At 37.6% G+C, this 15,863-nt stretch overlaps 1 protein-coding gene across 1 annotated transcript in view; it reads right to left on the reverse strand.

Annotated features, from left to right (window-relative positions):
* The window catches only part of LOC132112488 (EMILIN-1-A-like), a 31,042-nt gene extending 17,501 nt beyond the window's left edge, over positions 1 to 13,541 (reverse strand). Inside the window, exon 1 of the mRNA XM_059519979.1 lies at positions 12,967 to 13,541. Within this exon, the coding sequence (XP_059375962.1) occupies positions 12,967 to 13,118 (152 nt within the window). The 5' untranslated portion in view covers positions 13,119 to 13,541. The remainder of the gene's footprint in view (positions 1 to 12,966) is intronic.
* Between the last annotated feature and the right edge of the window lie 2,322 nt (positions 13,542 to 15,863).

Consider the following 15,863-nt stretch of genomic DNA (forward strand, 5'->3'; position numbering starts at 1 on the left):
ATGGATTGCATAGTCGATATAAAAAACTGGATGACGAGTAATTTCTTACTGCTAAATTCTGAAAAAACAGAGGTGTTAATTATAGGACCTAAAAACTCTGCTTGTAATAACCTAGAACACTGTCTAAGACTTGATGGTTGCTCTGTCAATTCTTCGTCATCAGTTAGGAACCTAGGTGTGCTATTTGATCGCAATCTTTCCTTAGAAAGCCACGTTTCTAGCATTTGTAAAACTGCATTTTTCCATCTCAAAAATATATCTAAATTACGGCCTATGCTCTCAATGTCAAATGCAGAAATGTTAATCCATGCATTTATGACCTCAAGGTTAGATTATTGTAATGCTTTATTGGGTGGTTGTTCTGCACGCTTAGTAAACAAACTACAGCTAGTCCAAAATGCAGCAGCAAGAGTTCTTACTAGAACCAGGAAGTATGACCATATTAGCCCGGTCCTGTCAACACTGCACTGGCTCCCTATCAAGCATCGCATAGATTTTAAAATATTGTTTATTACTTATAAAGCCCTGAATGGTTTAGCACCTCAGTATTTGAATGAGCTCCTTTTACATTATAATCCTCTACGTCCGCTACGTTCTCAAAACTCAGGCAATTTGATAATACCTAGAATATCAAAATCAACTGCAGGCGGCAGATCCTTTTCCTATTTGGCGCCCAAACTCTGGAATAACCTACCTAACATTGTTCGGGAGGCAGACACACTCTTGCAGTTTAAATCTAGATTAAAGACCCATCTCTTTAACCTGGCATACACATAACATACTAATATGCTTTTATTATCCAAATCCGTTAAAGGATTTTTAGGCTGCATTAATTAGGTAAACCGGAACCGGAAACACTTCCCATAACAACCTATGTACTTGCTACATCATTAGAAGAATGGCATCTACGCTAATATTTGTCTGTTTCTCTCTTGTTCCGAGGTCACCGTGGCCACCAGATCCAGTCTGTGTCCAGATCAGAGGGTCACTGCAGTCACCCGGATCCAGTACGTATCCAGACCAGATGGTGGATCAGCACCTAGAAAGGACCTCTACATCCCTGAAAGACAGCGGAGACCAGGACAACTAGAGCCCCAGATACAGATCCCCTGTAAAGACCTTGTCTCAGAGGAGCACCAGGACAAGACCACAGGAAACAGATGATTCTTCTGCACAATCTGACTTTGCTGCAGCCTGGAATTGAACTACTGGTTTCGTCTGGTCAGAGGAGAACTGGCCCCCCAACTGAGCCTGGTTTCTCCCAAGGTTTTTTTCTCCATTCTGTCACCGATGGAGTTTCGGTTCCTTGCCGCTGTCGCCTCTGGCTTGCTTAGTTGGGGACACTTCATCTAGAGCGATATCGTTGACTTGATTGCAAATAAATGCACAGACACTATTTAACTGAACAGAGATGACATAACTGAATCCAATGATGAACTGCCTTTAACTAGCATTTTTGCATTATTGACACTGTTTTCCTAATGAATGTTGTTCAGTTGCTTTGACGCAATGTATTTTGTTTAAAGCGCTATATAAATAAAGGTGACATTGACATTGACATATGTAAAAAAACCCGCTGACCCCAAACTTTAAAATGGTATTACAAACTAGTGTACAATAACTTTCCAAACTCTGTATGAGTACTGCTGTATATGATCACCCTCAGTTTTGGCCTGTTTCATGGAAACTCTTATATATTCATGTCACCTCAGATATTCCTCAATTCAGGGTCTTAAGGGTTCTTATGTGAACTGTAATACTGCAACTTGTGCCAAGACGATGTCCCCCACCCATTTAGAGGTTTCTTCTCCCACCCGGTCTAATGATTAACACTGATATGTTTACACAGAGTCATAGAGCAAAACGTCAATGGTTACCACATGTATAGGCTACTAACAGAGGATGGACGGTTCTTATTCTTATGGTATGACCATGTTAGAGATGCAGTAGGTGACATGCAAAACTAGCTGCCTCATGTTTTCAGAAATGACTTCAGCTTCTGATTGTCCTCACATGCTTGGAATCTCTCCAACCAAACCACCTTTTGGCTTCATGGAAAAGTCACAACAACTAGCCTCTATATCAGTCTAAAATAGGACTTTTTCAACTAACTTAAGTGCTATATTTCATGTCTTCTTCAACACTTTTTTTTGTTAACACAGGTTTGGTGTGAGAATCAGACCTCACAGAAGCTGTTTTTCCAACCCAGGCTCATTGGAAACAAAATGCCTCTACTGTACCAACATTTTTGCTAAATTCCAAAAACATACCTATACATACATTTCACTGCAGTATCCATTCGAAATGACCACTAGTGGCAGTAAAACACTAACAAATTTGATTAATTTCACACAAATTATGATTGCAGTTATTTTTACCACAGTGCATGATTTGTAAACTAATACATTTTGTTGTTTGCATCACATAATCAGCTCCATACGGTGTATGGCTTTTCTGAGATAAACTTGCTCATTAGCGCACCTGGTCATGATGAAAGAGAGCTCAAAGACTACAATAAAGTTTGCATAAGCAAATGTGTTTTTCATCTCCATATTACTGTTGTTAACACTTTAGATTTATTAGATTTATTTAACGCTATTTATTAGATTTATTGTAGGCAGTATTTTATTTTCAAACTCGATAAAACATTAACCTTTTATTGGCACTCCCCGGACATTTAATTTCAACAACTAACATAATAAAAAGTTTTCTTCACCCATTTTGGATAAAAAAACTTAACACTTTTGATGCCACTCACTGGACATCTCACTTTGAAAGTGTCGCAAAACGTACAAGAAGCAATGTCAACACAATTTGCAGAAATGCTGCCTCAGTCACTTTTTGACAATGTATTCAGATGGGAAGATTTATTTGTAAAAACAAATTTTAAAATTTAAAAACTATTTTTCACTCAAAGCTATCATTTGACTTCAGAAGACTTAATATAGCACACAAGCCATATAAACTACTTTTATACTGTTTTGTTTTTGTCCTTTTTGGAGCTCAACAGACACTATGAATTGTCATTAGAGTTTGGAACAACATGAGGGTGAGAAAATGATGACAATTTTCATTTGTAGGTGAACTACTACTTTAAGAAGGCACAGAAATGATAATTGTGGTTTTGGAGATTATACAAAGTAATTTTTCATCCATCAATATCGTGTCTCTGCATACTTGAGATTGAATGCATAATGAAACACACTATCAAGTTACACAAATAAAGAAAGAGTGAAAGAGATGACCGAAAGTGAAAGAGATCAAGAGATAATGATTCTCAGTGAAGGAATTCTTTTGATACTGAACTCCGTAAAAACACACAACGACATAAAACTCCCTCTTGTTTTACTTAATAGCCTGGCAATTTTCATTTCCTGCACTCAGTGCTGAACACAAAGGCTCAATCATAACGCGCTTAGCTTTTTCTTCTTTCCTGTCTCTACCCGCACATCTTCCCCTCTGAGTGACCCTGCATGCTGCCCAGGCAGTGCAACGCACACGTGACCTTTGACCTCTGCAACAGGAAGTGGTCAGAGCAGCTGTGGCTGCACGGGCAGCCTGTTTTTACAGCCTTGCTTATTTGTCTCTCCCCAGGAGGGGACACATGCTCGTCTGACTGTCCGAGAAGGCACCGGGCCGGAACGCATGTCCACTCCCAGTTCCACCCCAACTGTGTCCACACTAAAACTGATACAGAGATACAATATCAAAACTGACCCACAGGCACAATACTGATATTGTTAGGCACTGCATGAATTGTTCTGTGTTGTTGTTGCCAACAGTTTCCAGCTCCGTTTACAAACACCACCAAAATGCAATCATGCCGTATCATGTGGAAACAGCCCTCATTACGGCTGTTTTTGCAAACGGTGAGGCATTTCTTTCCAGCACAGCAATTTAAGATTACACTGCTGCCTGTACACAAACTCACTCATCTGTTAGCAAACACTCTGTTATGCAACATCTCAACTCTCTGCTTATGCAACATTAAAAACTAAAAATGTTTTTTTATACTTTCTTGAAAGTGCAAATATTCATAATATTCACTTGAAAAAACATACTCTAATCATATTTGAGTTATACTCAAGGTAGAGCCTTGAACTGAATAATTGTCATTGAAAGCTTAATAGTAATAATACTATGTTTTATTAGTAGTAGTAGTAGTAATAGTAGTAGTAACATTATTATTAAATCTTTATTATTTAGCAGTGTTGAAGCAATATATATAATATTTTTTTACTGTTTTGTGCTCATCAAGACTGCATTTATACAGCTTTATACAAAAACTGTAATATTTTAAAATATTATTTCATATAATGATTTGTAATTTAATATTTTAAATGTTTATTTAAAATATTATTATATTTAAATTATATTATAAAATTGAAAAAAAATTAATTTTGTAATTTGTTATAATATTAAGTTGGAAATTGTTGCTTAATATTTTAGTGGAAACTGTATATATATATATATATAGTAACATTATAACTGTCACTTTTGATGTCCTTTCTGAATAAAAGTATTAATTTCTTTTAAAATGAAAAATAAAAATCTTACTGATCCCAAACTTTAGAGCAATAGTATTCACATCAAAATAATAAAGAAAAATCAAATAAAAGCCATGTATTGAGATAAGAAGTTATCTTCACAAATAGAGCAAAACACTGATGAGGCTTGTAAGTCAAATCAGAAAGCCACTTTTTGGGGAAATGCACCTTGAAATGACTTAGCTGTCTCTGCATATTAAGCTACGATAAAGTAAAGCATGAGAAGTTAAACACAAAAAAACCTTCAGCTTTAAGAAACAGCTATAATAGCCATAATCATGTGTAATAGGAGGGAAAGGAAAAATCAACTTTTATTTGATCAGGAGTGCATAAAGAAGACTGATGTCTACAAGTTCCCTTTGCGACTCAAATCTTCCAGAATGTATTAAATATCTGGAGCTAAATGCTTTTTTCATGACCTCCTTAAATAAAGCAGAGGTAGGAAAAGTCACACACTGTGCCAGAATAAGCAACAAAACTTCAGCCTCCACAACATCCAACAACACCACTAACAGATGTCCTCTTAACCCCACTCTTTATCTGCTCAGGACAATATTTAGATATTCTTGGTGTTCACATACAATTTTATTTCTCATACTGATTTCCAGATAAGCCACACTGTTGTGATTACCCTTATAAGTAATGCACTAGCAAATGTCAGGTCACTCTTTTTAACAAACAAGCCACATATTTGATGCTAGAAGGGCAAGCTCGTGGGAAAAATGTTTTCCTGTGGTTACACTGTAACTCGCTCCCGTAACAGGAAAGCGGTTTCTGCAGGGGTTTGACCACATCGGCACATCTGAGGCGTCTCAGCTTGGAACTCCACTAAAGCAAAAGGAGAAGGAACGATGCTTATGAGCAGACGCACCACAGATGTGGCTTACACAAGCCAGGAGAGAAGCCTCGTCTAAAGACATTTACTGTAGACATTCATGTTTGGATTTAGTCTGTTCTCTGGGCTCTGAAACATTTTAGATATGTTCTCATTTTTTATGGTTAGCTAAGCTAACTTCAATCACATTTAAGCTCTATGTGTAGTCAAAGTTTTCAGACAGCAGTTTTGAACTCTCATTATTCCTTGTAAGAATTGACTTTGCAGTCAGATTTTCACATATAAATGAATTCCACTGAGGATATGGGGATATAAGGATAAAAACAATTATCTGTAAGCTTTCTCAGAAAGTACATGATATCAGATAAAATTCAATTTTCTACAGTACTCAGTGAAATTAATGACCCGTTTTGGTTAATTATTTAAAAAACAACAAAAAAAAAAACACCTACACTGCAGAAAGTCATTTCTTGATTTTTTTAATTAGTCTTAATACAGTCCTTAAAACAAAGTAAGATATTATTGTGTGCTTATGAAATAAGTCTCTTTTGGGCAACAAGGCTGCATTTATTTGATTAAAAATACAATATTATTGAGAAATATTATTACACCAGCTAAATAAAAGTATTCATTTTTGTATAGCAATAACTGACTTTTCATAACACCCTTATATCAGGAAGCCAGTTTTTCTTCAAAAGTGTATAAATCTAATTAACCTAATTTTTTAGTAAACATAACTACTTTTTTTTTTAAACATTCCCATAATGTTTGCAAAATGATAAAATGGTACATTCCCTTAATGTTGTCTTGCAATGTTGGGATAACCAATACAATTTTGGCTGTTCAGATCATATTTAGAAGTAATGTTTTCATAACTTTACGGGAACATTAGCAACACATTCTTATAACATATTTTTGTTAGCTGGGACATAGTAGTCAAAAGAAATTTTAAAAGAGAACTGAACTGGAATCGTTGCTTTAAACCTAACCACTCAAAGGATATGCCACGACTACAATTCAAGCTTGTCGTCCAGAAGCAATCATTCATAAAAGACTTTTTGGCATGTCTAAACATCCATTAACATTCACTAACTGCTTCCCTTGTCAAACACAAACTTGTTCACAGGAAGCACTTTGCATATAAGAGGTGTTTGTTTTTTTCTGAACGAGGCCAGAGTTCTGATTATCCACTACAGGAAGTTCCTCTAGTGTGAGGAGGCTGCTGTTTGAGGGAGGGCTTCCTGTCTGCATGTGGTGGTGTGGGGTGGTCTGGATGAGTCCGAGACTGACAGGCAGCGCCTCAGGCAGCTCTTGGCTTCACAACCACTGCCACATCTTAAAAAGCCCAGGTCAAGGGTCAGGAACTTTCCATTCACAGAGGGCTTCGCTTAAACCCTCTTGACATACCAGGACAAGAGGCAAAAAGAAACAGCTACTAAATACTAAGGACGCAACTGCATCAAATAAGACACGACAGAATAAAAAGGAACAAATGGATCCATGAATGAGATCTACAGACAACAAAGAGGTATTGAATGGGTTTGAATTTTGACTAAGAACAATTAACCCATTCAAATGCAGTTATGTTACAAGAAAAGTAGATGGGTGACAAAGATTAGATCTTACAAATGAAGCCCAAATGTTAATTTAAACTCATAAAAAGACTAATAAACAATCTTTCATTTACAGCCCCCTTTAGTCTATTATATTGCAAAAATAGATCAAATGAAAACCACTTTTCCATTAAGCAGTTAAGAGCGCTCTTCTGTCAGTATCTTATCAGGCCTTTGGGCATAGTGATACTAACAGAGCTTTGAACACTGTCCCTCTACAGAGGTGTTCTGCCTGGGAAATAAACTGACAATGGCAAACCTCAACCACAGTATCATCATTAGATGAGACACCCACAAACTGTCTGATGTAGATTGCATGGTCAAATATCAGCAGTACTAATCGCAAGCTAATTGGCCAGCTTCTTGCAACTTCTATGAGTGAGTGTGCAGGGTTTTTTTTTTTTCTTCTTCTTTTTTTTTTTTTTTTGTGAATCTCATGAAAAATGTCCAGGTTAAGAAATTACATTTTGCATAAAAATAAAACATGTTTAGAAAATAAAATGAAATAGTCTAAAACTACAGTAGACTTAATTTTTTATGCCATTTTCCTTTTCTTCTCTATTGACTTTTTTCATTATGACATTTTCATTACAATAAAATAAAATAAAACTACAATAGACTTATTATTACTTATTTTGAATTATGATATTTATAGTTAAATAAATATTCTAGTTTGAATTATAATTCTAGTTAATGCAATACAATGCAAAGATAAAAAAAAATAACTATAACAGACTTAATTTTACATTTTTACTTTATCTATTAGGCCTACAGTATATACTATTTTCATTATAGTTACTTCCTTTCTCAATAAATGCTATAATATAATATAATATAATATATATACTATAAACTATAATAGATTTATTTTTTCTTTATGCCATTTTCCTCTTTTCTTTTCCTTCTGATTGTGAGATTCACCTTTGAGATTCATAAATGCAGTATTAAAAGTTTGATACTGTGAATGAACATACAATCGATGTAGAAATTTATGAATGATGGCTAGTCTAATTTTGTGGAAATCTGAGGAGTTTTCTGCCAAGTTCTGTGGGCACAGATTGCTTGCGGCCCTGATATTGAGGAATTACCATTCACTGGACCTTACCCTCATTAGGGGGAAACTATTTCTAATAATTCACATATAATGGAGCCAATCCAAGACTATGACATTTTTTATTATTCGGGCACCTTTCAGATTAATAGTCACCCTCTGGAGAGCTGCATGCCAGCACTGTCTGTTTGTCTGTCAGCATAAATGTTTTTAAGAAATATATGAAAGATGGCAAACATGAATGTAGGCGTCCAGTCTTCAGGGCATTCATCAAAGCTTGTCCAGCATGATTTCCTGAATAGCAGCGGACACAACATTCAGGCGTGGACTTTTGACTTCTGGTTTGGCAGAAAAGGGCTAAATTTTATGGCTGCATGTGCAAATCAGCAGAGTTCATTTCTATAATGCTGTGACACCACAGAACAACCCAAACCATTTCAATATATCTCCCTATGGTTATAAGACACGGACATTATTTATTGCACAAATGATATATACATCTTAAAAAGATGGTTAATTCAATAATATTTTAAAAAAAGGTCACCCATTTTCCATCCAAGACGTAGATGAATTTGTTTCTTCTTCAGAACAGATTTGGAGAAATTTAGCATTGCATCACTTTCTCACCAATGGATCCTCTGCAGTGAATGGGTGCCATCAGAATGAAAGTCCAAACAGCTGATAAAAAACATCACAATAATCCACATGACACTAGTTCATCAATTAACATCTAGTGAAGTGAAAAGCTGCATGTTTCAACAAAACAATTCCACAATTATGGCTTAGCTTAGTTAGTAAAACATTTTTTTTACTTTAAACAGTCGCTTAATCCATAATACCACTTCCTCCAGTGAAAAAGCCCATCCCCTGTTGCCCTCTCACATCAAAATGTACCAATATATTTAGTTAGGACTGTTCTGGAATGTTTTCGCTTGTGTAACGACTGGGTGAAGGAGTGGCAGGAAGCAAGTGTGAGATTAATGGGATTTAATGAAGACAATGAGACAATACAAAACTGAGACACAAATAACGCTGGGAGGAATGCACAGTCCAAGATGGTGGTAAGGAATGTCGAATCCTGAAGGCGGAGGTGAGTTGGCAGCAGGAGAGGGTGACACAGGAACTGCGGGGAAGCGAGCCGAAGGTAAGTGGTGTTGCGTAGAGTGGACAGGGTTCCGGGGAGACACGGACATCCAACGCAGAAACACACAAGAAAGCAAGGCATAGGTTACAAACATGAAACAACGCTCTCACGAACACAAATGGTAAATGGACTGCATTTATATAGCGCTTTCAACAGACCACATGGCCATCCAAAGCGCTTTCCAAGTTGCCTCACATTCACCCATTCACACACTCATTCACACACCGACTGCGGTGTCAGCCATTCAAGGCGCCATCCAGCTCATCGGGAGCAGCTGGGGTTAGGTGTCTTGCTCAAGGACACCTCGGCACTTGGTCAGGTGGAGCCGGGGATTGAACCACCAACCTTCCGGTTTGTAGACAACCTACATGAACCACTGAGCCACTGCCGCCCCAACACAAGATGCTAGACAAGCCAATATATAGGGATGAGTAATGAGTGACAGCAGTTGCTGATGACAATTAACGGAGACGCCCACAAACTAATCAGTGCTGACGCGTAACACACAGACTTCACCCACAAAGTGCAAAACCCAGAGATCACGGATTACCAACCATGACAGTACCTCCCCTCTAAGAACGCCTCCTGGAGTTCCCAGAAGGGCCTACCTGCTGATTGTAATCATCAATAAGGAAGTGATCCAGTATGCCCCTGGCAGGTACCCAACTCCTCTCCTCCGGACCATAACCTTCCCTGTCCACCAAGTACTGGAATCCTCGTCCCCTCCGTCTCGAGTCCAGAATACGATTAACCAAATAGGTTGGTTCCCCATCTACGAGACGCGGCGGCGGGGGAACCGGGGTAGGCGGATTAATACGTGAATAAAACATGGGTTTAATTTTGGACACAGACTTCACCCACAAAGTGCAAAACCCAGAGATCACGGTTTACCAACCGTGAAAGCTTGTTAACAGTACTTGATCTGTGCATATTTCTCTCCTGATTCAGACAGGAGCAACCGTATGGATACAGGACTCATATTTTAGATAGAAGCAACTACTGAGGGTAAAAAAAACATCTTAGTGTGGACTCTCATTCTGACGGCACCCATTCACTGAGGATCCATTGGTGAGCAAGTGATGCAATGGTAAATTTCTCAAAAATCTTTTCTGAAGAAGAACCAAATCTAATCTTGGATGACCTGAGGCTGAGCAAATTTTCTTTTTGTGAGAACTATTTCTTTAAGTTCACAAGTTCACTTTTCAAGTCTCACAACACTCAGTTCACTCAGTTCACTGTACATTCAGCACTGCAATGCAACATCCTAACTCCTGGAAAATACTGAGGCATTGGAGATAAAATGTGAGATTTGATAAAAGAAAATTCATTTACAGTATATGCTGAAAATGAGATTACATTCAAATCTGATTAACTTCTTCCATTCCGTCTTAGCTGGGGTGCAAAGTTCACATATGATTTCACAAAGCTGGATTTGAGTGAGTTTAATTTTAAAATATGACAAATTTGAGATGTGACTGTAAAATGCCATCTGAGATAAGCCGTGCTGTGAAAAATAAAATCATTAGATTATCATGAGTATTGTTTTGTAGCAGACAGTGGCACAAAAAATGATGTACATGTGAATCAGATTTGATATGACACTTCACTACATAAATCAGTGATTGATAAAAAATAACTACAATCTCACCTAAAAACCTTAGTTGGAGTCAAGAACACACCCTCCAAGAACCAGACCAAAACTAGACCCCTCAAGGCTCAGATCCAGACCAAAACTGGTCTAATCCAGTTGAGCTAATCCAAATTTGATGTATTAATTTATACTGACATACCATATTTTCCAAATAGTAGCCGGCATTTCCGTTTCATTTTCTTATGGCAAGGACTAGAATTTCATAGATGCTGTTTCCTCTTAAAGTGTTAGATTTTGTAGATAAACACACCGCAAAGAAATCATATAGGATCATAAGGAGATGTATTCCAACACGCAAAAACCTGGCAGCATTCCTTACCAAATGAGTACAATTTAGAGGAAAGAGATGATTTAGGTGCTCGCATATTTGGCAGCTGCAGATCCAGTTCTCGCAAAGGTCATCTTTCAGAATCTTTTAGCATAAAAATTCTGCTAAATTTGAGGCATACATTCCTTAATAGATTTGATTAGGGTTGCGGTTTTCCCTGGAAATGCACATTCAATGCAAGCAACACGAGTGAAAATCTATCAACCGGTTCATTTAGAAGCCCAGAGGAGAAAAAGCCACAAGACTGAAGATGAGTTCTCCGCATTAAAAGAAAATGAACAACTTCTTCCCTTGATTTCAATCACACACTTCTTCACCCTCCCTCCTGCTCTTTCACTTTCCATAAAATAAATACACAAGACGCAGAATACTTTTTACATCTGTTGTAACTCAAAGTTCAAACAGGCTGCTAATCCCCAGTAACTCGACTCAGATTTCTCAAGCAGGCAGTACATACTTCACTACATACTTCATGCCGCTGGCACTTAGGGTTCTCACATCATAGACATCATCCTTCACTTCCTCACGACTCTGACAGACTATATTTGAGAGCTATTCATATGTCCAAACGTGTTTATATGGACTCAACTGGTTGTACATTAATTTCTATTATGAATCTTTATTTACTAATTGTTTAAATGGATTTCAGGATGCAATTCATGACTCCAAACTCTGACCATTAGCATCTGGCCTGCGTGTCTGTCCACCCTTAAGAGAGCATTGCGTCAGAAGAAGGGGGAAGCCCCGGTCTGCACGTCAGAGCTGGGACAACCGTTCCCGTTCACACCTCAACAATCAGAGTCAAAACAACAATGTCAGAGAGGGTGTGTGTGGCTGTGTGTGAGAGAGAGCACTGAACTGAAGAAACAACAGATTGACAGATAAAGAGGTAAAGGAAGGTGGTTTTAGTGTAATTACTACCAAGGCGGTGACACGTATAACCATGTTCTGAAAGGCTTTGGAAATCCCAGGGGTCCCACAAAATTACAACCTTGCATTCAGTAAGCAATAATTAGCTGTTTGGATGGACAGCAATGCACCTCCTGTCGTTTCACTGTCGGATAAAGGGAGGCTTTTGCTTTCATGTAGTCATCTGTGCCACACATTTAAAAGCACATTTGCTTTTTAAAGCCCCCCCCCCCACTCCCCAGGTTATGTTTCCGTCAATAAATGGATAACAGAAAAATGCATAACATCTGTAACTTCCCTGACGGGACTTGTAAAGTATTCTGTCTGTCTATTTGTCTTTCTGTCAGCTGTTACTCCCTCTGTGTAATGCAGATAGAGAACAAAGTTTGATTTGTCTGAAAAATTCATCTAATTTAAATAAACTGGATTTTACAGTATTTGCCTGAATTCAAAACATCTATCTATCTATCTATCTATCTATCTATCTATCTATCTATCTAGCTAGCTAGCTAGCTAGCTATCTATCGTGGAACCAAGGTAATAGCTTTATAAGGAGATTATCCAGTACTTTTTTGGGGGGTTGGGGGTTTAAACTTTTTTTTACATCACGGTAATAAAAATGATAATTATTAATATATATGTACACACACACACACACACACAGGCATCTATTTATCAATTGTATTCATCAGTCACTATGTTAATCTATCTATCGATCTATTAAAGTGGAACCAATGTAAGGGTATCATAAACTAATAATGTGGTACTTTATAGCGACATGGCTCATCTTACTTATTTCCCAATACAGACTTTCTCACTATTTCTTTCTGTTGTCATATTAAGAATATTAGGGTGCAGACTGATTGGACGAACTGAAAGTGTCATTACCTGTGTCGGCTCGCTGCTCTCGCCCCGTTTAAAGGCTGAGTCTGAGTCTGGGTCCCTGCGTACAGGTTATACCGCTGAGGATACGACGCGCTCCATACATCTCCAGAGAAAACCAACACCAGCATCGATATCAAGAGGACTGCTCCATCCATCACAGCGCACGTCGTTCTGAAACGGTGTCTAACACTATATAACAGATGAATTCTCTGTAACGAGCCTTTATTCCACCAAGAATTACGCGTTTGCGGTGTCTAGATGGAGCTTCTTTACACTCCCAGAAGTTCGCACTATCGATCCATTACCCGCGTCCTGAGCTCTGCTTCCAAAAGTGTCGGATAAATCTCTCAAATCGACGCGTAACGGCGCTTTCCCTCCTTTTGCGCTGATATAGCAATCTAAACTCCCTCTATATTTCTTTTGAATGGTTTGTAATATTTGTCGGTACATCCAAACAAAGCAATCAAGAGGCTTCCTGAAATCTAGAGGAGTTTTCTTGGAAAGGAGATGCAGTGAGTTTGGAGCGAGGGGAGCCAGTGCGTTCTGACGCACTCCAACGTCCCCAACAAACTCTCTCTCTCTCTCTCTCTCTCTCTCTCTCTCTCCTTTCTAGAAACCCTCCCTTCAGTGCAGTGATGACAGAATCACAGCCATCTGTGCTTAAAAACCAACAGGACCACGTGTGTGAATACTAGGGTTGATTATGAAATCTCAGTGTCATACAATGGTAAGCAGCAGTGATTGAAACCATATGGCCTCTTGATAGTATGGCTGATGTCCCACATCTGATCTTTATTGTGGTTACTTTAGGTGAAGAGAGCAGTTTTTGTGCTTTTGAGAGCTCTCTTCACAGAGTTCGGCTTCTTGGTGCAATTGTTCTTGTAATAATTCTAAATGATTTTAAACAATAAATCTAATTATTCCAAAAATTAGGTTCAGTTAGATTACAGCTAGATTATTAAATCTACGCATAAATTTACACATAAAATCTCAGAAGGAAAGTATCTCACAGAAAATCTCTTAAAGTCTGTAAAGAACATGTCCAGGTCACATTTTAATCTAAAAACATACATTTTCAATCAGTAATTGTGTTTTATTAATGTTTTTAATTTTTCTATTTATTTCTTTATAATATTTAATTTTGCTATGATAATATTTTAATGACAATTAAACACTTCACCCCACAATTCACATTAGTGTAAAGCAAGGGATAATACATTTATATTGCAAATTATTTATATATCAAAGTTTATTTTCTGTAATAAGAAAAATTCAGAATTGTGAGATAAAGTCAGAATTCAAAGTCAGAAAAGTTGTAACTGTAACAAAGTCACAATTGCCTTTAAAAAATTGTATTATGTGGTGAAAACAAATCAATTGCAAGATATAATCTGAGAATTCAATATTCAATATATAATCTAACACATATATAAGTTTTTTTTTGTTTTTTTTTTTGATCATGGCAGAAACAGGCTAACAATTTTTTTTAAAACAAAATCAAAATCAATTAAAAAATCACAACAACTTCCTAACATATCACTTTTTATTTATAGATATATATACACACACACAAACACACACACACACATAAAAAACAATGGTCATTATTTATTAACATTACACAGTGCAATATATATGCGTAAACAATGTCCTAACATATCACTTTTTATTTATAGATTTCTATATATATATACACACACACACACACACACACACACACACACACACACACACATAAAACAGAATGGTCATGATCTATTAACATATTTGCGTAAACAATGTTCTTAATTGTCATGAAAGTATTGTTACAGTAAAAATATTACCAGAAGGTAAGATTCACCTAGTTGTGCAGCTCATTTTTTATTTTTTTCACCTATCTTACCCTGCTTTTTTAGACTTATCTGTAATGTTTATGCTTATTAGAGAATTTGTGTAGAAAATACAAAAATAGTTCTCATTTGCCGTAAATGTCAGCCAACTGTGTGCTATTTTAAAAAATGTAAATGGCCTCTATTTTAAAACAGATCTCAGATGAATGTTTAAAGAATGTTTCTCACAGGTTTATCTCAGAGAGATCTATCTTTTCCACTCCTTTGAAGCCCTACAGCTGTGAAAAACTATTTGTTACACTTTCCAAAAGTGGGATGGCTTTGGGCGAAAAAAGGAGAGAGAAAATAGCAAAGCAGCCTGCTGTTCTTCAATAGAGGAATGTAAACCAAACATCTGTGGTTTTGAAGACCATGACAAATTGCATCAAAATTCAGGAAAGTGAATGTACCCACATAGAGGAGTGAAATGAAAGGTCTGTATCCGTATGTGTGAAAGAAACAGACAGACAGATGGAGGTAAGCGTAGCTGGCCGTGAGCAGATCTTTTCTGCTGTCACTCACAGATTGTGGGGGCAGAATAAGGCGGAGATGTGAGGCATTTCAGTAATGTTCTCCGTTCCACCACAACCACCTGTAACAGTGCCCTGAGTTGACCTCAGGCACCAAACAGACCCCCGACTTGCCTAATTTACCACCTCCCAGCTCATTCATGCATGTTCAGACAAGAACTCAACATCGGGAGCTTTATATGCAAGGCATCAGCTGTAACAGATATTCATAGAGTTATGACTATGGCAAACTGCATTTGGGAAATCCTGACCGTCTTTGTGTCAGCATTACATCCGTTTCATCCTTAATCCACAGTCAGTCTATAGTCCTCGTCTGTCAGAACAATTTGACAGGCTTCTCACCAATAAAAAGCCCTGTTGTGCCTGAGGCCGGAGCTGCAGCATGGCAGAGGAGCTTTGAAGGGTCACTGAGGACAGGCTCAGCTGATGATATAGCCGGTTAATCTTAGTCAGTGAGCTCTGGTGCATGAGAGATGAGATGCTGTGTAGTGGCAGCTCGCAT

Source organism: Carassius carassius, chromosome 32 (genome assembly GCF_963082965.1).
Source record: "Carassius carassius chromosome 32, fCarCar2.1, whole genome shotgun sequence".
Classification (NCBI taxonomy): Eukaryota; Metazoa; Chordata; class Actinopteri; order Cypriniformes; family Cyprinidae; genus Carassius; species Carassius carassius.